Consider the following 26842-nt stretch of genomic DNA (forward strand, 5'->3'; position numbering starts at 1 on the left):
AACACGAAGATTTGAACCTCTTGATTTGCATGATTTTGTGGGGCTTTCTGGGTCAAGTGAATAGTGCACCATTTTTAGGGGTCATCTCAGGCCGCTTACCAGAAAAGCTGCAGTTACATCTTAATTACAATAAATTACTACCTTGAATTACTCAACCGATGTTAATGAAATTTTTTATAGATTAAATGCAATGTTTGAACTAAGAACCTATGTTGTATCAAATTACACCATGTAAATGGACATCATTAACAATTTTCAAATGGAGCTCATGAAATCTTGATGGTTTGAAAGGACTCAAAAATCTGAACTTTCAACACAAAAACTAAATTTTCTTAATTACTACTCAGTAATTAAGTGGAAATATATGAAGAATTAAGTGGAAATATATGAAGAAAAATCTTACCTTGTAACATCGAGGGCTTTCTGAACTTTTGCTTGAACAGACCCAAGCAAATCAGCACCCATTTTTTTAAGTAGTTGCGTCAGCAGTACAAACAACCAATCTTGAAGATCGTCTTTGTGGACTTGTATGAAGTCCACTAGAGTCTCCAAAAACATGCTGAATACCTACAGTGGGTAAATGGGGGAAGGAGAAGAAAAAGGAGGAAATATTGACCTCTATGATCAATTCAAAACTGAAAGAGAAAGGAATACAGGAATCAGAGGCACAGCGATTGGCAGCCAAGCGGAAAAACAATCTCTCTCGCTTTTCATTGGACTCTGTGATACAAGAGTACATTTGAACTGTTATCCAACTTCTGCTGAAGTTCGACAATTAGCTATTCCATGCAGCATCACTTGGTAAAGAAACTTTGGCCATAATGGCTGGCACACCTAAGGCTGTCAATGATGCCATAGCTTAAACTGAAATTCATTTTATCTGAATTTAGGGCAAGAAGCTACCCATAGTCTCACCAGCCCCCAGCTCTCTGAAGTGTCGGTGAGTTAATCAGAGGAAGACTATGCTGACAGCTACCTTAATATATAAGATGATTTTTAACATAATGGGCTAATTGGAGACTTCTTAGTTTTCACAATGTTAGTAGTCACAAAATTCTTTGGTATAAGATGTATTATTTATTAAAACTGCCCCAAAAGTAATTTTAAATGACCTGTGTGCTCAGTTGCTCAGTCATGTCTGACTCTGCAACCCTATGGACTGTAGCCCTCCAGGCTCCTCTGTCCATGGGATTCTCTAGGCAAGGATACTGGAGTGCATTGCCATTTCCTCCTCCAGGGGATCATCCCAACTCAGGGACAGAATCCATGTCTCTTACGACTCCTGCATCAGGCAGGCGGGCTCTTTACCACTAGTGCCACCTGGGAAGCCTTAAATGACTTCCTTAAATGGGATACCTGTGCCTAAAATAAATAAAATCAGGACACAAATCTACATCTACATTTTAATGATTTCTACAAAGAACCAGATAGCATGCTATTAGTCTCCATTTCTACCGAGGGGTTTTATACTTGTTTCCAATATTAATCTACTAGTTTTAAACTTCTTATAAGATTCAAGAAAAATTTAAGGGGAGGGAAGCTAAGATTCCTAAGTGATTTATCTCATTAAAAATACTTACAACAAGTGACATACAATAAGGTTATATCTCATCAATAAATTCAATATCATACTGGACAATTTATTTCTACATAAAGAGGGAAAAGTTCTTAAGATAATGTCAGCCATGTTGTGTTATGAGACAATTTATAATCCCAATGGATTATAAAATCTATGGTTTAAAAAAGTTAAGTCCAAAGTAAGTATGCTAATTTAAAATTAAGAGTTTTACTCTCAATATATATTTTATTTCTTCACTTTCCTTTATGTAGTTATACACGAATTCCTGTTTTTCTCTCATGTTAGAAATGAAGGACTTTTTATCTATCAGAATTGTAACTAAGCTTTTTAACATCTGAATTTGAGTTAGAAAAAGATGTGCTTGTGTGTATGTGCTCAGTCATGTCTGATTCTTTGCAACCTCGTGGAATGAATATAGCCCGCCAGGCCTGTATGTCTATGGAATTTTCCAGGTAAGAATACTGGAGTGGGTTGCCATTTCCTACTCAAGTGGATCTTTCTGATCCAGGGATCGAACCTGCATCTCTTGTATCTTCTGGACTGGCGGGCAGATTCTTTACCACTGTGCCACCTGGGAAGCCTTAGAAAACATACACTTTGCTCAAGACGTTATTTGTAAAAGCAGAAAGTATGACTACTTAAAATTTGTTACCTCTGACCTCAAGGCAGTAAGTACCTGTGCCTCAACACTGTTCTTAATCACAATGCAGATTCATTAACTCCGGTACTACCCTACCAGAACCACTTGGACCACAGCTTCACTGAACTGTCTCTGGGCCTGAGGAACGTCAATAGACCTACTCATAACAAATACATGTATTTAACCTAGTACTCACTCTGACTAGCAAATCTGTCCAGTGACGTCCTGGCGTTAGTCAGTACCTGCCTAGAAAGTCAAACATAAAATATCCAGGAATTTTGTGAGGTGGTTGGTGGCTTGAAATCAGCCATTTGGGACTATTTACACCTCGGGAATTGTAACAAACATGGCAAATCGGGGCTTCCTGCTACTCCCTTAAGCCTGGTGCACCAGCACAACTCTCTCTAATTCTCCAGTTCACTTTCACTCTTAGTGTTCCAACTGCTGCCTATTTTCCTTAAGATTCCAACTTTAAGCTTTCACTGTACCAAAATCCATTTAGAAAATCAAAGGCATTAGAATGCCTAAGTCAACTCTCTTATTTTATCTGATTCTCAGAAAACTGAGAACTAGAAAATTAGGGGACTTACTTGCTCAAGGTTTCCACAGCTCATCAATGGCTAAATCACTTGGCTTTTAGTATTACTGGACAACTTCTTCATCTACTTGACTGCCATTCATGATAAAATTCTCCACTGACTTTCCCCTCACTTTGATTTCTTCTACAGCTATCCTTATAATAACTCTTTCTCCAAGGAAGAGCCAATTTTATTTCGAAGACTAGTCTTTCTACTTGTATTCTTGCTCTCGAAAGTACGGTCTCCTCTATCTTTACTCTTCTGTTCTCAACCTGAATTATCTGTTTACCAATGCAGAAGACACTGTCTCAAGAATTTCGTTTTCAATTTCCATCCTATTGCACCCATCAATTACCTTCCAATCAAGAAATGTCATAGCTTTTTCATGAGCTTAGTACGCCTGGCCATTCCATAGTTTGACACTTTTTTCCTCTTATCTCCCTTTTTTCATTGTTACCAGGCATTTTCCTTTTGTATCCTGAATGTGGGGAGACCTCTTAGATCTTCATCCTGATTCTCTTTTCATCGAAATTATGACTTCCTTGACAGAGCCTTCTAGGCCCCATAATAATCTCTATAATAGCTCTCACTTTTGGCCTTACTCAAATCTGTCGATCAGAACATCACTGTAGGCACCAGGCCTTTCTGACCTCAAGTCTGGATTTCTCTAACAGGCCAGAAAGCAGATATTCTAGGCTTTGCAGGCCATATGATGTGGGCCGCACTCTTCAACTCTGTCGTCATAGCATAGCCACAGACACTATGCAGACAAGTGATCACAGTTCTGTTTCAATAAAACTTTATTTACAAAACAGCAGACCAACTCAGACTTCTTTCTATCAGATGGTGACATCACTCTTTTGACAGAAACAAAATTCTTTAATGTCCCTTCCCTGTCTATAGAAAAATGTCTCAAATGCTTAGACGAGGCTCTAACTCTTCAGACTGATGTTGGACGATTTGGCAACATAAAGTCTTCATCCCTAAACACGTACCTCACACACTCCTGATTTCCTACCACTCTCTCTAATCCCTCTATTTACACAAAGTACGTGACTCCCTACAAAGCTTACCACTCAAGTCCCAGCCAAAGAGCTTCTTGAATATCTTTAAATAATAGCCACTGTCCATCCCTGTTTGAAACTGGTACTTGGGCTACCTTTACAGTGTTCTTTAAATTTCTCTGTATTTATGTTATCTTCCTATCTGGAATATATAGCATTTGAGAACAATGGCTCTATTTTAGTCTTATGTCACCAGTTAGAACCAAATCTAAAGTTATCAGAGGTTGAGGATGCAATTAAAAAGTTGTCTGATGATACTGTAGGAAAAGTTGCCTTAAAAGTAAGAATTTTCTTTTAGTTGAGTAAAATTTACCTTAGTAACCAACCCCTTTTCTCAATGCAAGGGAAGATATGGATGACCTGCCTTTCACTACAGCCAAGGTTTTCTTTACTATAAACTTTCTGACATCTCCAACTTCTCTGGACTCAGGGTAGTCATTTGTAGGAGGCCCTTTCTTCTCATCCTGATATAATCCAAAGTTTATATTCCTGTCAAGATCTGAACTGCTATTTTCTTCAGGAAGATGTATCTGAGTCCCCTAAGTAGAAATTTCTTTTGATTAGATAAAATGTGAGTATAGCTGAATAAAACTGTAAATGTGTACTAATAGTACTTTACATATAGAATTATACTATTATTTTTCAAAATGCTTATGCATATATATATATATACACACACACACACACACACATATATATCTCCATCCAAAATATACATTGGAAGTTTGCATAAAATTTCATGTGACTGCTGTATCACAAAGAGTTCACTATCAGATAGATGTTGATATTCTCCCATTTCCTTATCTATGATTAAAGGAGAAATAGAAAAGTGGATATACTAATAAAACATTGGGCTAAACATCTGATTTCAGAAGAGAAAGCTGAGATCACTGCTCCTTAAACTGCTCTGTTTCCTTTTATGGGACACCATTAACAGAACAGTAGAAAGTGCATATGAAGAGGTTAGAACTCAATTTAAAAAAATTGATTGTGAAACTTGGGAATTTTTTTTTTTTAATAACCTTCAACAGACTCAATGTATAATCCTACATATTTCACAACTGTAGTTCACTGGGAAAAGAACTGTAATATTTGTGTTATTACAATTGAGGCAGCCTTGCTTATATCAGGTGTGTGTCAGTCGCCCAGTCGTGTCCACTCTGTGTGACCCCATGGACTGTAGCCCTCCAGGCTCCCCTGACCATGGGACTCTCCAGGCAAGAATACTGGAGTGGGTTGCCATTCCCTTCTCCAGGGGACCTTCCCGACCCAGGGATCCAATCTGGGTCTCCTGTGTTGCAGGCAGGTTCTTCACCACTGAGCCCCAGGGAAGCCCCCATGCCTTAGGTGTGCCAGTCGTCAAATATAGAACAGAAGAACGTAATCAAATTAGATTAATTAGTAGATTAAAAAGCACATCTCCAAACAGAATGACAGTTTGCGTAACTGCAGATAGCATTTCGTGGATTGCAAAGGTTCCAACACTGCATGAACTCTTTGGGAAAGAAAATAGAGAAAAAGGGTTAATTTCACAGTCATGCAGTAAAGTTAGGTTTCCAACAAATATTGAACCAACTTACTCTCTATTGAGAGTTCCAACACAGGGGACAGCATGCAAAAGGAAAAAAAGAAAAAAAAGAAAAACACACAAATTAGTCGCCATCAATGCCAAGTTCCTGTATGGAAGAAAGACACTTAGAAAATAAAAATGACAAATGTTTTCCAAAGTTTTATGACAAACTCAAAATAGTTTTTAACACAAGAGTTAAATGAATGGTATGTGAGAAGAATATGTGGTTTTCCTGTATTTCTCTCTCATTTTCTTGCCAAGAAAATTTACAAACAAAAAAAGAGGAAAACTCCCTTATTTTCAGACCCTACTATCCTTGAGGTTCAACTTCTGGAAAGAATCTAAGACTAACACACACCTGCCAACATTTCTGAACAGTGCCAACATTTGCTTCCAAAGCATAGTATCTAAGAATTTTTCGTTTATTTTTTCCCCCTCTTGAGAAGCAATGTATTCACAAGTTAAATTATTTCTGTGACGGCCTGGAACAATTACTATCGTATGAAGGTAAAAAGATACTACAACTTTTAATTTTCCCCAGGTAAGATACATATTTGGTCTCTTGATTCTAAGACCTGTAGGCAGGCAGGATTACACTGACCATAATATGTCAAATCAAAGCATGTTCTTCAGTAAAGGTGGCTCTCCTCAAGTAGTTTCTTCTGAGTCGACTGTCAGAATCACAGGGGATAAACTTTCTGACACATCTTACGTTTGGAGGAAAAAGTGTGTCTAGAGCAATCAAAATAAAAATCTGCCTTGAATTCCTTAATTTTTCAAACTTATTTAAAAAAAAAAAACATATGTAGCGCTTACTGTGTTGTAAGGACTTTACATACATTAACTCATTTAATTATCACTGCAATTTTATTAACTGTATTTTACAGATTAAGAAACCAACGCACACACTGCTAAAAAGTGATGGAGGGAGGATTTGAACCAAAGCAATCCAGCTCCACTACTCATATTTGTTATCACTGTGTGGTGCTGTCTCTCAGGAAAATATTAAGAGGCTTTAAACTACACATTTGCAGCTTTATAATCTAAATTACTTTCACACAGATACCACGACTGAATCAGTAGTATCTGAAAGTTAAAAAAGTTTATCAAGTTATGGACATCAAATAATTTCAGCTTGTACACTGTAAATGCCAACCACATCACTCATGTCACAGAAAAAAAATCCAGCATCTATTTCAACTGTACTCAAAAAGAGCTCTTTTCCAGCCCTTCCTTTCTGGGATGTCTTTACTGTATAGTGGAGTTCACCTGATATTTCAGTTGGACTCAGATACTTACTAACACAAATAAGAGAAACGTTCTAGGGGTTGGAGGTGATCCTAGATGAAAGGAGATGGGGCTGCTGCTCACACCCTGGTTCTCTAAGTCTCCTATTTCTGCTGGGGACAGCAGGTGGTCTACTGCTACATTTCAGAGCTGTTAAAAGAGACTGAAATGTTGACTTCAACTTAAAAGGACACGGGAAAGTCCACCCAATCAATTTCATGACAGGAAGTGTCCCCAAAACCCTATGGACCATTCTGGGGGCAAGGCTTCAGATGGTTTCTGCCCTGTGAGCTCTCAGGGTGGTTGAGGTTACAGATAAGTGCTTCCAATTCATGGTGGAGAGCATATTTGAGGCAAGAAAGAGAAGTGACTTTGATGATCGGTTTCGAGGCTATGAGGAAAAGTGCAGGGCACATCTGGGGAAACGAACATAGTTTTCAGGCTGCGTTAAGAGTGAAAAGGGAATAACAAGCAAAAATGACAGGCTTTCTTTGAATATTTTCTTGAGGGTAATGAGTAGTCACTGAAGAGTTTTAAGTCAAGAGAGAAGATTTACCTTTTAGAAAGATTATTCAAGGATGCAGAGTGAAAGAGAATTTAGGGACAGAAGGTGGGGAGGAGGTGCAGCAGGCCAAAGGCAAGTGTGCCAGGAATGAGTAGTGAGAATGGAAATATTTAGAAGGTTGAATCAATTAGGACTGAGTAAATTTCTAGACTGATGCCCAATGAGGGGATGGTGGCTTCATTTAACGAGATAACATGACTCAAGAGGAAAAATAGTTTTAAGGTTTAAGATGAGCCAAAGGCATGTAACTAGGTAAGTGAAGGAGAAAAATATGGGCTGGGAGTACCATTTGAGAGTCATCAGGATAAAGTGGGTGACAAGCTTCAAATAAGGTACAGAGTGAAAAAGGAGGGCCTAGGGCAATGCTCTAAGCCACAGCAACACTAGTAAAACAAGCAGAGACAGGTGTCTGAAGAGAGAGGCTGTCTGCTGTGAGGAAGACCGGATCAGACACAACAGAAAACCACCCTTCTCCTCCTCTCCCACACCACATCCCCTAGTGTCAGAAAAGATAAACTGAATACACTTACAGCAAAGCCAAAAAATAAAAAGGCATGTCAAAGAGCAAGCTGAAATTTATGAAAACTTCCTGGAAGACCAAGCAGATGAGAGTATATTAGCAAAAAAAAGAGAGTACATGTTTATGTGGCTGCCAACAGCTTCAAGGTAAGACCTCCTGCCATTTCCATAGGATAAAAGGTAGAAAGAATGGCTTATGTGCAATTAATTTTGCTGGTTTGGAGGCAGGAAATGGAGTTTCTGTTGGATGGCATCTATTTTCTTGGTAAGCTAAGAGGCCAGGACAAATGCTCAGGGCACGAGATAAGAGGTCAACAGGGCTGGAGTTAAATTTAAGGAAAGACTATTTGACACAGTCTCTATGGAGGACAGAAGAGAAAAGCAAGAGGTACAGGAAAGGCAGGACTGAGCTTTTAGACCAAAACCACAGATCAGAAATGGACAGCGTATATAGGAATAAAGGCTGATTTAACCCACCAGGGACCGGTACACTGGTTCTGGTCCCAGTCAACAGTCTTGACCTTCAAGCAGTGGCATGACCATGAGTAGAGGTTCTTGAACATGTTTTTATTTTGGTGTCAATGTGTCAATCATTAGAGTTGATTGTATACAACAGGGGTTGGGAAACCATAGTCTGCAAGCTAAGAATGGTTTTACATTTTAAAATAGCTTTTTTTTTTAATCAAAAGAAAAGGCTATTTAGTGACACATGATAATTTGATGAAAATTAATATTTCAATGTTCGTAAGTAAAGTTTTATGGACACCTAGCCATGGTCACTTGTTTAGATACCGTCAAAAGATGCCTTTGTGCTATAATGGCAGAGCTGTAACAAAGATCATTATGGCCCACAAAGCCGGAAATATATACTGTCTGGCCCTTTATAGGGAGGGGGAAAGAAAAAACCAACTCTTGATAGACAGCAGTTGGGAAACTAAAACTAAAATTTTACTTGGAAGGAAAAGAAAGCATCAAGAACAGCTACTTGATTCAAATGACTGGACTATTAGTACTTTATAAAATTAAAAAGGAGGGATATCTACTACTTGAACAATATAAAGATATGCAAAAACTCAAATCAAACCCTGATATTTTTAAATCCCCACTGTATGGTGATATAGCCAGTTTATTCTTAATTAATTACATTATTGGCAGTCTCTGATGGACAATCACCAAATAAAAGCTGAGCAAAACGAGTTAACAAAAATCTTCCCTTTATATCTGTATTCAGTGAAATAACTAAAACAAAACAAAACAAAGCAAAGCCAGATGGATCAATAAGAATTGTACGCTGTTATAAAACCCCACAGGAAAAAAACCAGAAAGTCTCCTTCCTGACACCTCTAGGGAGGATCGTGGCTGGTTCTCCATATTTACTAAAGGAGGCCAAACACCTGTGCTTCACCAACATCAAACTTGGCTTTCCTATTTGATCTTCAAGAGACTTTAATTTTAAAATTTACTTCATTTAAAAAAGCTTTTCTTCAAGAGACTGTTTAAAAAAAGTCTCATCACTGTTAAATCCTAGGATCCAACTAAACTGCATTACTGTCCTAATAAAAAATGAAAAACTATGACTTCAAGAAATAATAACAGCCTCACTCTCATACGTTCCACTACAGATGAATTATATTACTTATTGAAGATGTTTTAAAACTCTATTTTTAAAAGTTGTATAGATTATTAACAAAATATTATTTAATAAAACAAGTCCACACAGATCATAACTGTCTTGTCCTTTGACTCATACTGCTAACAAAAAAAAAATCAACAGTTAATTTGTTTAGGATTTATAGAAATTCTTCCATTATAACAATTTCTACAGTAATTAGTGGTAGTAATATCAGTATAAAATGGAGTCATCTACATGCTCAGTTTAAAAATTATAAACTTAGTGTGCTTTTTGTCTGTAATGGGATCTTGAAATCTAAATGAATTCCAAAAATAGAATGCACTTTGAACATCTTTTACCTCTATTTTTGAACATCTTTTACCTTTTAAATGAAGGTATTTACTTATCTGAAATAAATATGCCTTCAGATAAAAGGATAATCTTTGGAAATTATTGCTTTAAAGTTAAGACAGTTTATAATCCTTAGCCAGATTTTAGTCTATGTAAAGAATGGGATTTTATTATCTTTAAGTAGTGTCACAAGTAATGAAAATACTGAAAATAGAAAAAAATGAGAAGGAATGAAATGTGCAACAATAAAGTGAAGACAATAAAAAAAATGAAGCAAAATTCATAAATATTTTTCTTATGATTTCCCTTCCACATCTCCCTCTCACATAGGTTAGAAATTCTCATGTAGACAGCTGGTGTCCTAAAGGAAGATATTGAATAAAATTTCACCACTGCCAAACACACTGCTGAAAATAGAACAAATGAGTACATTTTACGACAAAACTTCACATTTTAAAACAAAAATTTCACAGTACACATGCAGAGTATACATAAGTACTTACATATACTTTAATCAGCATTAAAAGCTGAACGAAGTTCTGAAGATTTTTATGAACTCTTTCAACATATGAAATGTTTCTCTTTTTATTACTCACAAACTATAGGTGAAACCGTATTTTATGCTTTTTGTTTTTTAATGGCAGATCTTGTCTACAAAATTGCTCTTTTAAGAATATATTTGTTAATAAAGAAGAAAACTGAATAAAAAGTTAGAAACTTTTTTCAACTTATCCCGATTATTTCCTTTATAAATAGTAAAATGTTTTTAGTAATACAAATACTCACCCTGACTAATTGTAGAAGAGTTGTGCATGTGACTATATACTCTTTAGTTTATAGCCTTAGATAATCCCTCTTTTAGAGAAGCTTAAATAGTTATCAGAGAGCAACTTCTAAATTATGTATGATATCAAATACTCAATTTCAATTATGTTGAAAAGATCATTGCCATTTTAGGGCAATAAATAAATAAAAATGGCTTATAGTTTTTTGTTATTATTTACTTCTTTTTTGGGGCAATATAATAATGACACCTTATAGGAGTAATCTTAAATACTAAAACATACCTTGCCATGAGGATCAGCAAACATTCTTGTGAAAATTTCACATAATCTTTTCAGTTCAACTCGACTGTCAAAATAATAAAGTGGCTAATTAATACACTGCTGTAGGAAGAAGTCATTTAAAAGTGACTTACATATATATTTGGGCTTCTTTCTTTTTTTTTTAAGCCCCGCACTGCCCCCCGCCCTGCCCCGCCCCGCCACAAAAAAATTCAGCTCTCAAAATTGAGCAATTTGTAGGATTTACTAGTCAGGGCTAAGTACAATTTATCAAATGCAACAATAATTCTGTAGCAATACATACAATATTTTAAAGGTTGAAAGTTATATGAAATTACAACTGTACTTTATTAATGTAGCACAGCAGAGTAAACTATACAGATGATACTCCCAGCACATGAATCTTACCCTTTTAAATGCTTTTATGTTTTCTTAAATTTTGCCACCTGAGGGCTAAAATCTTTTTAAACTACGACTACTTCTTTGCCATTTAAAAGAATACATTGAACCTAACACTAATCTAACCTTGGTGGGGTTGGAAACAACATTATGATGATTTATTGTAGTGATTCATGAACTATAATATGTAATATTGATGAACTGTAATAATATGTAATTAAAATATATTAGGAAGTACATAGACAAACACTGTAAATTATATAGTTCTAACACCTCCTAAAATCAAACCCTAATTTCAGGTATTAAGGCAGGAAGTAGCCCTCTATTTTCCATCATACTGAAACTTACAAATTTTCTGAAACTAGGTTCCTAAAGGGATAGACTGTAGAGATTTAAAACACTACACAGAGAGGGGGAAAGCAAGCAAGAGCCAGTAGGACGGGAAACCAAATCAAACCCAACTAAAAATCAATATAAACTTAAAAATTTTTTTATTTTATTTATTTATTTACTGGTGACATCTCATGACACGTGGGATATTAGTTCCTTAACTAGGATCACACCCGTGCCCCCTGCAGAGGAAGCATGGAATCTTAACCACTGGACCACCAGAGAAGTCCTTAAACTTCTGTTCTTAGAGAAATTCACTCCAAATCCATTTCATATTATATCAAGATTCAAATATCACATGAACACCAGGAATATACCTTCATTTTCAACAGAACATAAATATTCTTTCATCTCACTGAAAAACTTATCAGGAATGAATTTTAATAAATGAGTCAACTTTAATATTATGTATACTTTATTATACATAGACCATCCCTATGGAAAAGAAATGCAAAAAAGCAAAATGCCTGTCTGGGGAGGCCTTACAAATAGCTGTGAAAAGAAGAGAAGCGAAAAGCAAAGGAGAAAAGGAAAGATGTAAACATCTGAATGCAGAGTTCCAAAGAATAGCAAGAAGAAATAAGAAAGCCTTCTTCAGCGATCAATGCAAAGAAATAGAGGAAAACAACAGAATGGGAAAGACTAGGGATCTCTTCAAGAAAATCAGAGATACCAAAGGACCATTTCATGCAAAGATGGGCTCGATAAAGGACAGAAATGGTATGGACCTAACAGAAGCAGAAGATATTAAGAAGAGATGGCAAGAATACACAGAAGAACTGTACAAAATAGATCTTCACAACCCAGATAATCACGATGGTGTGATCACTGACCTAGAGCCAGACATCCTGGAATGTGAAGTCAAGTGGGCCTTAGAGGTGATGGAATTCCAGTTGAGCTATTCCAAATCCTGAAAGACGATGCTGTGAAAGTGCTGCATTCAATATGCCAGCCAATTTGGAAAACTCAGCAGTGGCCACAGAACTGGAAAAGGTCAGTTTTCATTCCAATCCCAAAGAAAGGCAACGCCAAAGAATACTCAAACTACCGCACAATTGCACTCATCTGACACGCTAGTAAAGTAATGCTCAAAATTCTCCAAGCCAGGCTTCAGCAATACGTGAACCGTGAACTTCCTGATGTTCAAGCTGGTTTTAGAAACAGAGATCAAATTGCCAACATCTGCTGGATCATGGAAAAAGAAACAAAGTTCCAGAAAAGCATCTATTTCTGCTTTAGTGACTATGCCAAAGCCTTTGACTGTGTGGATCACAATAAACTGTGGAAAATTCTGAAAGAGATGGGAATACCAGACCACCTGATATTGAGAAATTTGTGGGCAGGTCAGGAAGCAACAGTTAGAACTGGACATGGAACAACAGACTGGTTCCAAATAGGAAAAGGAGTACGTCAAGGCTGTATATTGTCACCCTGCTTATTTAACTTATATGCAGAGTACATCATGAGAAACGCTAGACTGGAAGAAACACAAGCTGGAATCAAGATTGCCAGGAGAAATATCAATAACCTCAGATATGCAGATGACACCACCCTTATGGCAGAAAGTGAAGAGGAACTCAAAAGCCTCTTGATGAAAGTGAAAGAAGAGAGTGAAAAAGTTGGCGTAAAGCTCAACATTCAGAAAACGAAGATCATGGCATCCGGTCCCACCACTTCATGGCAAATAGATGGGGAAACAGTGGAAACAGTGTCAGACTTTATTTTTCTGGGCTCCAGAATCACTGCAGATGGTGACCGCAGCCATGAAATTAAAAGACGCTTACTCCTTGGAAGGAAAGTTATGACCAACCTAGATAGCATATTCAAAAGCAGACATTACTTTGCCAACAAAGGTTCATCTAGTCAAGGCTATGGTTTTTCCTGTGGTCATGTATGGATGTGAGAGTTGGACTGTGAAGAAGGCTGAGCGCTGAAGAATTGATGCTTTTGAACTGTGGTGTTGGAGAAGACTCTTGAGAGTCCTTTGGACTGCAAGGAGATCCAACCAGTCCATTCTGAAGGAGATCAGCCCTGGGATTTCTTTGGAAGGAATGATGCTAAAGCTGAAACTCCAGTACTTTGGCCACCTCATGCGAAGAGTTGACTCATTGGGAAAGACTCTGATGCTGGGAGGGATTGGGGGCAAGAGGAGAAGGGGACGACAGAGGATGAGATGGGTGGATGGCATCACTGACTCGATGGACGTGAGTCTCAGTGATCTCTGGGAGTTGGTGATGGACTGGGAGGCCTGGCGTGCTGAGATTCATGGGGTTGCAAAGAGTCAGATACAACTGAGCGACTGAACTGATCTGATACTTTATTATTTATTTTCATTTAATTAATAACATTTTTATTTAATAACTATTTATGAATAAAAAGTTTCCTTTAATAATGTTTCTTTAAATAGAGCAAGATAATTATAATTAAAAAAAAATAACAACAGTATGGATGGTCCTAAAGGGTTAGGGCTTGGGATAATATTCTGATGCCACTTTTTGAATTCGGGACACATATGAGCCCATACTAATATCTTTAAAGTGTTATGAAAAAGTCAAGTCAAAAAGTGCTAACCAGGGCCTTCCCTGGTGGCTCAGTGGTAAAGAATCTGCCTGTTAATGCAGGAGAGACAGTCCCCAGTCCAGAAGATCCCACATGCCATGGAGCAACTAAGCCCCTACACCACAACTACTGAGCCTGTGTTTCAGAGCCTGGAAAACACAACTACTGAGCCCACGAACCGCAACTACTGAAGCCTGAGTGCCCTAGAGCCCATGTTCTGCAACAAGAGACGCCAGCGCCGTGAGAAGCCTGCGCACTGCAACCAGGGAGCAGCCATGCTCCCGTCACTAGAGAAAAGCCTGTGCAGCAGTGAAGACCCAGCACGGTATGCTATGCTATGCTATGCTAAGTCTCTTCCGTCGTGTCCAACTATGTGCGACCCCATAGAGGGCAGCCCACCAGGCTCCCCCGTCCCTGGGATTCTCCAGGAAAGAACATTAGAGTGGGTTGCCATTTCCTTCTTGAGTGCGTGAAAGTGAAAAGTGAAAGTGAAGTCGCTCAGTCGTGTCCGACTCTTAGCGACCCCATGGACTGCAGCCTACCAGGCTCCTCCGTCCCTGGGATTCTCCAGGCAAGAGTACTGGAGTGGGGTGCCATTGCCTTCTCCGACCCAGAACGGTGCCCCCTCAAAAAAGCGCTCAACAGACAGGATAATTATTTGAAGACAATGTAACTCACCTTAGCGTTCTCTGGTTTTTTAGTAAGTTCTGCAGACCCAGGAGGCCTTCCTTCCTTTCTGACCAGTTGGAGCTGGCACATCTGTTGAGGACTTCTGCCACGTCTTCTGTCTGCCTCATGTACGTGGGAATACTACCGTTCCGAGAGCTGTAGGAGCGTTCCGAACAAGCACTGGATGCATCGCTGTTCGCATCATCATCTGAGTGCATCCCGTAAGATTCGTATCTTCTTCGAGCAGGTTTTTTCTGTTATACGTAAAGACTCTCATTAGTGGTAGCTAAAATAACATGCCGGTATTTTACGATTTCTACTGACCAGAAAAGGACTGGCCTTTGTTTAAAAATCAGTGTAAAGCATGCTGCTAATCATTGTAATAATAAAATGTTGAAATTTTAGTTTTTTTCAGAAAACATGTTTTAGGAGTTAGTAGGAGATGAAATATTCTTTAACTATGGGGAGTGGTAGAAGCAGAATAAAACTACTATATGGAAGTCAGATACATAAAGTGGGGAGTGCTAAAAACATGAGATTTTTCCTTTTCTTTTTTCTTTTTGTGGAAAACCAAGAACTACTACCAGAGTGTAAATGAACAGGCTCTGTGCTAAAACTGTGAGTTGTTACAAAGAAATTATAACTTTTTTAAAGGATGAGAATGGACGAGAAAAACCTGTTTCCTGTGTAAAGTTCTATTTTTTCTGTCTCTCTACCTCCCTTTTCCTCTATTCTTCTTTCACTTCCATTATCATTTCTCTGCCGTTCTTCCTTCACTTGTACCCATCCCTGATGTTTCTTTGAGAAGAAAACCACAAAGAATGATGACAGCCCGTTTAGCTTACTCTTACTTTTAGGAAGCAAGCTCCTGAAGGGTTCTCCATGCTTTCCCTAATGTGTCTAAACCATCTATTTCAATATATATAAAAAAGTATTACTTTGATTTCTTCACATCTGAAGTTATAAAACTGCTAATTTTACCTTGAATATTAAAAGTGAAATGAGACAGGATAGATTATTTGAGATTTCCCTGAGAGAATCAGAATTAAGTCTTTATGTAATCTGATATGTGAATTCAGGCTGGTGAGAGATGAAGATGTTTCTATGAAACACTGAAGAACAATAATTTTACATAGCTCCAGGTGACTTAAATTATTCAAGTTTAAAATCTAAAAGAAAATAACCTGAACTTAATTAAAAATAGTTTTTCATTGACTTTCCATCACTAAATTGATTTGATTTGGAGGCACCAACAATTTAGAATGGCAAAAACATGATACTTTTGTTTTAGGCTCCAAGTTTTGTTATAGACATAGTGTCAATGACATCATCGCATTTGTGCAAAGTAGTCAGGCTCAAAGGATGAAAACCCCCACAGGACACTATTTAAGTACTATCTCCCTACTGATAATCATATAATCATATGTACAGAAAGGTGACGTATGTCTAAAGATTTTATTACTTCCACTTGAATTTTTTATAGAAGACTATCATCTGTTAAACTGATGAAGGAAAGAAAAAAACGTTATGGTACCATAAGATGTCAGAAAATAGCAATGTCTATACCTTAGTCCGTATGTCTCCTAAGAGCTGAGAGCAGTAGATTTTTAAAGAGAAAAATTGAAAATAATGAAGAACATTTTGCTAAACAGCACAGTGAAGTAGGCATAAACAATGCCCATAATCAGAACCATTAAGCTTTTAAATATTTAGATACATAAGAACTGCTTATTAGCAGGTTATATCTTTAATCTTGTCAATATCCTTTAGTCCAAAGAAAAATATGTAAGTTACAGAAATATTCACATAACCAATTTCCCCAAAAAACTCAAGTCTTCTTCCTATTTGTATCTTTTTGTCATTCCTAAACTTAATTTTATTTCTATGATTTTCCCTAGGTCCAACCAGGCTTAATAGTTAGTCTTTTCCTAAAAATTGATAGTTATAATTGGAATATCTATGCTATGCAAATAATGGAAGTAGACACAATCAAATTATTGGGATTTGGTTTTTAGCACTGATGGCTAAATATTCCTCATATAAACCAAATACATCTTATTATAAATAATAGGATAAAGATTATTCAAGAGTAATCCAATCAATTCATAAAATTTGTATGAATAGAATTTAACTAGTAAATCCTTCACATAGAGGAAACTAGAAAATGTGATTTGAGAAATACACTGATCAGGAAGAATAAATTTAAAACATATGACTAATTTAATACCATCAGAATAAGATGTGATTAATATATCCCAAGCTCAAGAGAACAAAGTTCATATTTAGTAAGTATTTTTATGAAAAAAATCAGGTGGCTGAGGTAAAGAAAAAAATTCAGCACAGGGCAGAACCTCACATGTGATTACATTTAATATGCTATAGCTATGACCAATGAATTATTTTTAAAAACTTGCTTTTCAAATATATGTGGCACATGGCGTATCGGCAACGGTTAAGAGGTGGCATGCAGGTTTAAAAGGTGCAATGTACTTTCTTATTTTAAAACAAACATGACACCTTTGTTAAGTTCTGTGTAAGAAAATGAGTAGATGCTTCTCAAAAATAGGATTAATGTCATAATTTAAGAGAAACTGTCATACTGAATTGATGAGGGAAAAAGGCAAAAGCCAATCATAATCACTGTCTCAAGTACTTCCTTCATAATTTCATGGGGAGGAAAAACTACAGTGATATCTGTACGTCACTCTTCTGACAAAACCATCATGGATCTGTAGGTGATATTTTGAAGCCTCACTGTTTAATGTTTCAGGTTTAAAGAACTAGAAAGATATCTTAAATATAATTTGTTTTGAAATTGTACTTTCTCTCAGCTCAGAAAATACAAATAAGTAAAAGACTATACAAACTTTACTCCAAACTAAAACAACCCCTAACTACTCAAGGTTGAGCTAGCTTTGAAATTATACACTTGCAGTGTACATATTTACATACTCATCTGTCTGCCTTTATTTTCAGTGTACTACAGTGCATAAAAACACTGTATTAACAATACCAGTATTTATATTTCTGACATTCCACCGTGGGCCTTGGCTTAAAAACCTGACCAATTAATAAAGATCAACAATAAATTATACTGTTTTGCTTTTTATACTGCCACATTTGATCTTCCTAGATTTAATCCACAAGAATCTTCCATCTCCTTTCCCACACTTGTGGACTGGCTCACTCATATATAGTTTCATTAACTGGAACATCTATAGTGATAAGGAAATGGACAAGAGTACCAAGGCATCTGCCACTGCCTCCTCCACGTCGGAACCTGTGTTCAGGACTCGCATGGCACTGACCGAGGATGACAGTCGGCTTGATTGGCTGATCCCATACCCCGGACCTAATTCATCAGAAGAAGGAAAACAGCTTTGAGAGAGCCGTAAATGTAACATGGTCAGGCTGGAAAGTTTGAGATCCTTGAGGAGGGGGGAAAAAAAAAAAACCAATGGGGCAAAGCATTTTAAAAGCAATATTGTATTCTCTGGGTACATTTAGTTTTGGTCAAATAAAATGGTAAAAGCAATTAAAATCACTGACAATGTGTGGCAAGTGAATTTAAGGAATAGTTGCTATGATACATTTATCACCAGAAGATAGAAGAAAGTATGGCTAGTCAACTAAGGGCTTGGAAGTAGGTAGCCCTGTAATTAATCCAGTTCTATCAGTCAGGCAAATTTCATCCATGTGGGTGAGCCACAGGATGGCCCGGAACAAAGATCAATCCTCAAACCAGTAATGATTAGGGAGCTCAATGAAGCCATGCCAAGAATTTACAAGGAAAAACTCCTCCAATGATTCTCTCTTCTCCTTCAAGATAGGCTGATTCATTCCATAACTAAAAGACATATCATTTGATATTTGTTAAGCACCTACTATTGCCTGACACTCTGAAGTATGTAAAGACAAATCATAGTTGGGTTCTTCTCCTCAACTACTTGTTACAATATACCATCATTTACAATTAAAACACTTCATCCACCATTTTGGTTTTTTTTTTTTTTTTAACATATATACAAAAGATGAAGTACATAACAGAGAACATAAAACAATTCTATTCTATTTTAAAATGACATAACTTAGGTTATACAAAAGAAAAATGTCCATCTCCAGTGAGAAAAATGCTCAAGTAAGATTGCTGAAAGGAAAAAAGTTACTTGGGGGAAAATTAACAACAACAAAACACACAAATGACTTATTCTTCAACAAATTAAAATAAAAACAAATCAATTTTAAAACATGATTACTCAATGGGAACTGAAAAGGACAAAAAACTGAGATGAATGCACAGATGATAGTGAAAATGTACTCATCCTTCACCTGAGACCCCATACACATCGGGGGCGTAGAGGGCACCAGTGGATCTGGAATGGTGTCTGGAGGCTGGAATAACAGGACCATACAAACCTCATCTATTACCACAGAAACAGGAATAGTGGCAGCACTACAGTCAGGCAAGGACACTCAGTTAACAATGGTATTGTACTACTCAATGCTTAAGGATCAGAATAGTGCCTTAGATAAGGGCAAATATCATCCTCGACACACAACAGATCTTACACCTAAGGGGACAGACATAAGCCCACAGGAGACAAAGAGGCAAGTATTCAAATGGAAGGAAATGTCAAAAGTACAAGCATGAAACAGAAAAATGAACACTGCAATTTAAAAAAAAAAACCACTATGGTAAATAGTAACCAATAATAATCTTATCTCCTCTAATCCTGAACGCAGGGAGGTAGTTGTTACTATTCAATTTGACAAATGGCTAAACTAAAGCACAGAGAAAGGTTCATTAATTTGATCAAGGCCACACTCAGTAATTGTAGTCTTTCAGGGTCTTTGCTCTTGAACAGTACACATACCATCCTCACATTGTTCAAAAGATAACATACCTCATTTATATTAGCATAAACATTTTTTATAATGGTTTACATAACCTAAGTTCGGAATTCAGTAGATTTAAATATCAAAGCACATTTGAACACCAAAAGGGGAATATTACTGATTTGATTTAAAAAATCTAGAAATATGTGACTTTTCCCTATATTTATGACATCTCTCTAAATCTAAATTTAGTCTATTTTAAAATTTTAGATCTTAAAATCCTTATTTTCATCATGTTATAAAGTCAGTCTTATTCTTAAATGCACAAATAAGGGAGGAAAATTTCATTTTATTATTTAATGAAACATATGACCCTTATTTTAAAAGTTACTCTGCCACAGACATATTAGAACAGTTGAAGTACTTTTACTATATGAATTACTCTTTTGTCACAGAATGAATAAGAAAATGATCAAAAAGATGTAGAGACAGGATTAAAGACAGAATGTTGCAAAAAATGTTTAATTAGACCCTGAAAGGTGATCGGTATCATTAGTAAAACATACTAATATATAGTTGGTTTTAATTTTACCCAACAGAATAATTAATAAAATGATAAGGAAGAGTTGAACCAATATGGAAATGGTTTAATAGATAAAAAACCTTTTGAAATCAACAGTTATCTGTGGCTGAAGATAACACTCATATGCTGGTAATAATGTAGCCTTTTTTTTCAATCTTAGTTCCAGAAACAGGGAAACTAAGAGTGCGAGTTCCAGAGTTCATCTTTGCCTCGCTCTGGTTTACTTCTGGTGTATCAGGGCCCCGACGCTGGCTTTGTGCTACAACTGAATAAGTGGCAAACCACGGGATTCTTGTGTTGAATGGCCATATGCAAGTCAGAGGCGACAGAAGGCTTTACCAAATAAAGGAAGACAGCAAAATGCAGGCAAATGAACCAGAAAATCCTGATCTCTGGGAATGGTATTTTTATCCTCGTTTAACAAATAGGGCTAATCCCCTATCTTTGCTATGCAACATCTATATGTAAACAAAAGGCTATAAAATTTAATTTTTCTAAAACTGTATGATAAAAAGGTTAACCACCTCTAAACCAAATAGGATGTTTCATCACAACTGAGAAAACTGCCTCCTTTAATAACAAAATTTTAATGATCTCAACTGCCAAATGGAGACTGAGATAAATCTAGAAGATTAATGACTAAACAATATCTTCCCCCTGGCTCAGCCTGTAAAGTATCTGCCTGCAATGCGGGAGACCTGGGATCAATCCCTGGGTTGGGGAGTTCCCCTGGAGAAGGAATGGCAACCCACTCCAGTATTTTTGCCTGAAGAATCCCATGGACAGAGGAGCCTGGTGGACTACAGTCCATGGGGGACACAACTGAGTGACTAACACTTTCACTTTCTCTTTAAAAATAGGCATATTAACATGTTTATAATTAGAAGTTGGTTATAGATTTCCTCTAATCTCTGGTGTACAGTTTTAAAACGGTCTAGAAACATATTTTGTTTTTTCTTGCTATCTCATGCTTTCTACTAATTCTACATTATACAAGGTATTATACCATTAAAAAAATCAAAGATCCTTGACACTACTAATATATAACGCCACTAACTGCAGGTGAGCGGGCACTGTTCAGGGGCAAGAGGTAGAAGAGCGGTGCTGGCAGAGACGGCAGTCCTGATGGCCACATGCTCACGGTGTCAAGCGCTGCTTGGAGGGTCGTTTCCAGGGAATCTCTGCTTTAAGGTGCCTTCAGATTAATGCCAAGAACTACGTGCTGTTGTTATCCTCATTTTACAGATAAGGAAGCCCTGGTACACAACAGCTACAGAGCTGGGATGTCAACCAGACCATCCGACCCTAGAACAGACACTCTTAAATGACTACAGCCCACTTCAACTCTTAAGGTGATGTGCTTATGTTATGCAAATATAGGATTTATTTCATTTTTAAACAGACATGCATGAGGATTAACCAATCTATATATACATGTATGTGTGTCTGCATGTATACACACATACACAGACACACTACAACCTACTGTATCATCATACATGAACTAAACCTATCTCTGGCAAAGTACAGAAGGAAACTCTTTGGCACCTGGAACTGGAACACAAACAAGGGTTGAGGATTTCCCTGTCTGTGTTCCTAGCTCAAAGAGTCGGTAGAGGATAGTTCAGTAGTGATATAGTTGAACCAAATGGCCCAAAAGAAACTTAATTTCTCAGAAATCCTATACCAAAGGGTCTACTGAAGGAAGTAATGCTTCCAACAGCTAACGAGTGGAACCATGTTCTATTTAAGTGTCACAAAATCTGAAGTGCAACTCTCTTAAGTGTTTCAATAACCTACACTCTATGGAATTAAAAGAAAAAAACATGAAATGACTTTAGGTAAGTGTATAAAAATAAAGTACTATTTAAAATCCTGAGGACCACACAGAAATTCTAAAGACTTTCAACATAAAAAAATTCTGCCTCTCCAACTACTCTAAAATACTAAAAGTTTTAAAAGACCATTTAACATTTTATAATTGAGGTAAATGTAGTATTACAGTCAAGGTTACGGTACAATCTCTATAATAAGGAACAGACAGGCTGCACAGCAATGACATGATAAAAGCTAATGCATGGGAAATGCTATTAAACTCTAAAATATATAAAAATATTAATCCCTTCCATTTTCATAAGTAGTTCAAATATTATTTTACAGCCTTCTTTCCAGCAATCTTAAATATCTAAGGTGAAGAGTGAATAATTCTACTGAAAAGCATAAACATCTTTATTCTTATCAAACTAAATAGTCCACATTTCACTTAAGAGTAATTACTTAAATATTATCTTTATATTTTATATTATTAAGAAAAAATCTTGAATTCAATGTTATGTAATCTGAATCTGTGTGATATTTACTTGACTATGAAGGCAATTTGTTTATCTAATGTCTAATTTGCTTATTTAAGACAAGTAAATGTTAAAGGAACTTCCCAAACATGTAACTTCCCTCTGACTGTCCTTAAAAAGACAGAAAAGAGAGGCAAAGATACAGTTAATAAAGCTAAATCCAGGGTCTTCTGAGGTTATCAGATGGTGCGAACACAACAGGGAAGCCCAGACAACTCACCAAGGGGCTGGAAAGAGCGCACAGGACTCGTATCCCTGCTGCTCTCCCGGCTGGCTTCCCGGCTGCACCCTTGACTCACGCTTGGCCGAGGAATCCGACTGCTTCGGGCTGGCATGAAGCAATGGCAGCACAGAAGTGGAGTAAACAGGAGAAGGGTTTGTATTTTTGATATTTTGGTTTCATTCTTTTTTTTCTTATAAAGCTAATAAATAACAAGTTCTGCTAAGGATGAGAAGAAATGATTCTTGATGAAGCATTACCAGGAATACCATTAAAAATTTTTGATTACACTCTTCTAGTTTATATGTGATTAGAAGAGCAAAGTGTATTTTACTAAAATTAAATAGCTGCAAAGAAAAAAACAGATTTAAAATAGAAATACCACTTCCAATGTAAGACATCTAATTTCATTTTTAAACCTATATTTCAATTCTTCTTGAATTTGAAGTTGTTTTCCTCAAACTTAGAAGTACCTAAATGAGGTCTTCAATGCTACCAAGTCCTAAAGTACAAAAGAAACACAAGGTCCCAAGTTTCACACAAGGATCTTACCCACTGAGAGCCGAGATGGACTGGCCTCTCTGCTACAGCCCTGGCTTCGGGGTATCTTGCTTCTCTTCTGTGTGGAGGCTGAATTAACCAGGACTCTCTGAACACCAGAGCTCACAGTGGAGAGGGCTGTTGTGGTCAGAACTCTGCCTGGAGACCCAGACCGGCTGCCAGCTGAACACCAAACACAGATATAAATGTCAACCTGTGAACTCCAAGAGATCTTTGTCAAAAGGATAAAAATTCAAGAAGTACATCTGAGAAACCTGTGATTCAATGGCAAGTTCTAAGTTCCAAGGAAATAGATTGAGGAAGCTTTATATATATACTGAAAACCTGGAATAAAAAGATATACTATATATATATATATATACACACACACACATATATATATGTATACACACATACTAGGGTTGAATGGTAAATCAAGTAAATATATTTTCAGTTTTGGGGAATATAAGATGTTATGTTTAATAAGGAAAACACTATTATGATTTTTGGAACATAAATAGTAGAAAAGGTTTCCAAAGAAATAACTTATCTAACAATACACTTCATGTAAATATAGTTTCATTTAACTCTATGTTAAAAAGGTATCTATTAAAGCTATACATTTATAAGGAAACAATAATTCTATTATTGATAACATTCTTGTTAAGAATATAATAAAATTTATTTTATTATAATTTAACATAACTGTTATAATATATAACAGTTATAATATAACGGTTTGAAAAATTTGTTTTTCAAACTGTTAAAACAGTTTGCCTGTTGAGATGTCTTGAAATGGGCATAACAAAGTTGTCTATCTTGCTACTTACATACATTTTAAAATTTTTACAAGATTAAATTTTGTTTATTTGTTCATTTATTTATTTTGGCAACACTGAGTGGCATATAGGATCTTCATTCTCCAACCAGGGATCAAACCCGTGCCCCTCACAGTGGAAGTGTGGAGTCTTAGCCATTGGAAAGCCAGCAAAGTCCCAAGATTAAATTTTAAATGTTTACAAAGTTGGGCCAGCTAAAAAAGAAACAGGTTTTGCTATCTGCCTTCAAATAAAAAAGGGGTCTTGGGTGGCCAAAGTCTGGCATGTAGATGTTTTGGTAGAACAAAGATTAATGGGCAAATAAATATCAAAGAAAATAGATTCTTTCAAAACTAGTAATTTCCAGTCTTGGAAGAGAGAAGATGTGGTCAGGTAGAGAGAGGGAGCTGGACAAAATCTCAAAGACGGGGGCAAGACTTTTAAAAAAAGAAACATGCGTTCAAACTAGAATTGTATAGTTTTTAAAGGGGTAAGCTCCTTGTCAACCAGAGCATTTTGTGTTTGCATTGACAAGGAAAATAAACTAGGTAAGTCCAAGGTATAATTTAACTCTAGATTCTGGATAGTAGCATTATAAAAGTTAAACCTGAACTTAAATAAAACTCCATGAAAGCAACGTTTTCTCTTTGTTGGACACTTCTCCACAGTCACTGCTCACCTTCTATCATCTTACCCAGTCACGCCTCACTTCCACAGAGCAAAGATTAAAGACTCAAAGTCATTGGGGAGAAGCAGGGAATGTCACTGCAGAAGGAGTGCTGAGTTCAAGGGAGGGAGTGGTGACTTTTTAGTTCAAACCAGCCCCGTTTTGAGGTAACACTGGCCACATTTTTGGATTTGTTTTTAATGAAAGCTCTGACATTTTCTGATTTTTGTCATGTTGTATAGACCAAATAGCACATGAATAGAGGCAGACTGGATATGATCCGTAGGCTGCTGATCTGTGACCCTTGTTACTGTTTTCTTGGCACGGTGTTCCTGAATACAATTTAAACTCATGCTTAATTCCTAAACTTTACCAGTATACAATATGAAACTCATCTTCTGCTGTTTATAGCAATACTATAAAACAAAGCAATGTTTATGATGAAACTGACAATTTATTATTTGTGTAGAAAGAATTCTAAATTATTGCAGGGAAATTATACAAGTGTACTTTAAAATGATGGTTCATCTCAATTGTTCCACGACATTTCAGGAGAAGAATGTTTAGATGAGGTTTCTTTCAGTCATAACCTTAGGGATACTCACAAGGCACCTATTTTCTCCATGCAGCGTCTAAACTAAACATACACACCAAAAACACCCGAACACCCAACATGCCACAAACTCACAATGCAAGGTAAGCTGATGGAATATTTTATGGGAATGTGACAATATAAAAAGTATAATGAACTGACCACATACAACATGTTATTCTGTTAAAACCAATGTAAGTTTAGGAGGTGAAGGTGTTGGTAGGAAACTGGAGAACTCCTTGAGATGTGGATCTATTCAGCAGAGAAGAAACATGCAGTATAGAAGCAAGAGTAACCACTCCATCTATTCTAGATTGGCTGAATTTATCAAAACTATGTAAGCTCCCTCTCTATATATTTGAATTCATTCATGCCCTGTGCTAGGAAATGTAACTGGCAGTATTAATCATTTCATGCTCTTCTCCACTACCTGCCATGAACAGCATGATAATCCAGTGCCTACAACCCATTTTGCAGTCATTCATACTTAGAAGAAGAAAATATCATGGCTCTTTCCCCAGCAAAAGAACTAGCAGGTTAATTATTTCTTTGAGGAAAACCACAGTTGATAAAAAAAAGTGTATGATGCACCTAGCAATATCATGCTACTAGAAAATAATTTGCAAAATTTGAAATTGGATAACTAATTTCTCTTGTGTTGCCTAAAGTTTTCAAATCACTGTTTTATACTTTTTACAAGCTATTTTCAAGGCACTACTAAAGCTCCCCTGCTTTGGGATGTTTACACTTTGTGGGATCAACATGGATAATTTTAAAAAACCAGGGTTTTGGTAACAAATAAGGACAAGTCACAGGAAAATCAAAATTGGGAAATTTTATCCCAATAATGGCTACAAAATGATAGAATATTAAATGTTAAGAATTTCTGCTGAATAGAACCCATTCTTGATAATGAAAATAGATGATCAAACAACTGATGCACATATAAAGTCTATAGATTCTTACCACCAATGGTATTAGCAGATTGTGATCCTGAACAAGTGTAAAGGCAGAATTAGGGTAAGGGTTATAATCCATGAAGAGGGAAGGAGCAGATTTAAAATGCATGGCAGATGGAAATAAGAAAGCTTTAGTCAGTTTTGAAAATTAAAAATCCTAAAGCAAAAAAAGCAAACTTTAACAAAAGCAGAACACTGAGTAGCTTTCACAGCTGGTCACTGAGATCAGACATCAATGTACAAAGCAGATGAAATGAAGGTGTAAGTGCAGGTTTTTCAGCTTTTCTTCTGATAGGCCTACAATCTAGATAATTAAATGTTTAAATAATAAAAATTTAAACATTTAAAAACTACAGGTGAGGAAGAATTACAGCATCTTCTAGCTGAAGAAAAATTACATGAAAACGCTACAGATTTTATCTTTCTTAAG

At 36.5% G+C, this 26842-nt stretch overlaps 1 protein-coding gene and 1 long non-coding RNA gene across 32 annotated transcripts in view; one reads left to right on the forward strand and one right to left on the reverse strand.

The window, feature by feature from the left end:
* The window catches only part of LOC133235034 (uncharacterized), a 69133-nt gene extending 55113 nt beyond the window's left edge, over nt 1-14020 (forward strand). Inside the window, exon 3 of the long non-coding RNA XR_009732417.1 lies at nt 13217-14020. This is a non-coding gene — a long non-coding RNA (uncharacterized LOC133235034). The remainder of the gene's footprint in view (nt 1-13216) is intronic.
* CLASP2 (cytoplasmic linker associated protein 2) overlaps nt 1-26842 on the reverse strand; it is a 174674-nt gene that overhangs the window by 33262 nt on the left and 114570 nt on the right. For 9 of the 31 annotated variants that reach the window (XM_061395770.1, XM_061395766.1, XM_061395768.1 and 6 more), the window contains 8 exons: nt 23389-23559; nt 22837-22944; nt 19176-19238; nt 18092-18198; nt 16413-16436; nt 14856-15100; nt 10833-10896; nt 404-567 (listed from right to left, as the gene is read on the reverse strand). In XM_061395770.1, the coding sequence (XP_061251754.1) occupies nt 404-567; nt 10833-10896; nt 14856-15100; nt 16413-16436; nt 18092-18198; nt 19176-19238; nt 22837-22944; nt 23389-23559 (946 nt within the window). The remainder of the gene's footprint in view (nt 1-403; nt 568-10832; nt 10897-14855; nt 15101-16412; nt 16437-18091; nt 18199-19175; nt 19239-22836; nt 22945-23388; nt 23560-26842) is intronic. The other 22 variants (XM_061395779.1, XM_061395774.1, XM_061395777.1 and 19 more) reach the window with 5 other exon arrangements.

The sequence above is a fragment of the Bos javanicus genome, chromosome 22 (genome assembly GCF_032452875.1).
Source record: "Bos javanicus breed banteng chromosome 22, ARS-OSU_banteng_1.0, whole genome shotgun sequence".
Lineage (NCBI taxonomy): Eukaryota > Metazoa > Chordata > Mammalia > Artiodactyla > Bovidae > Bos > Bos javanicus.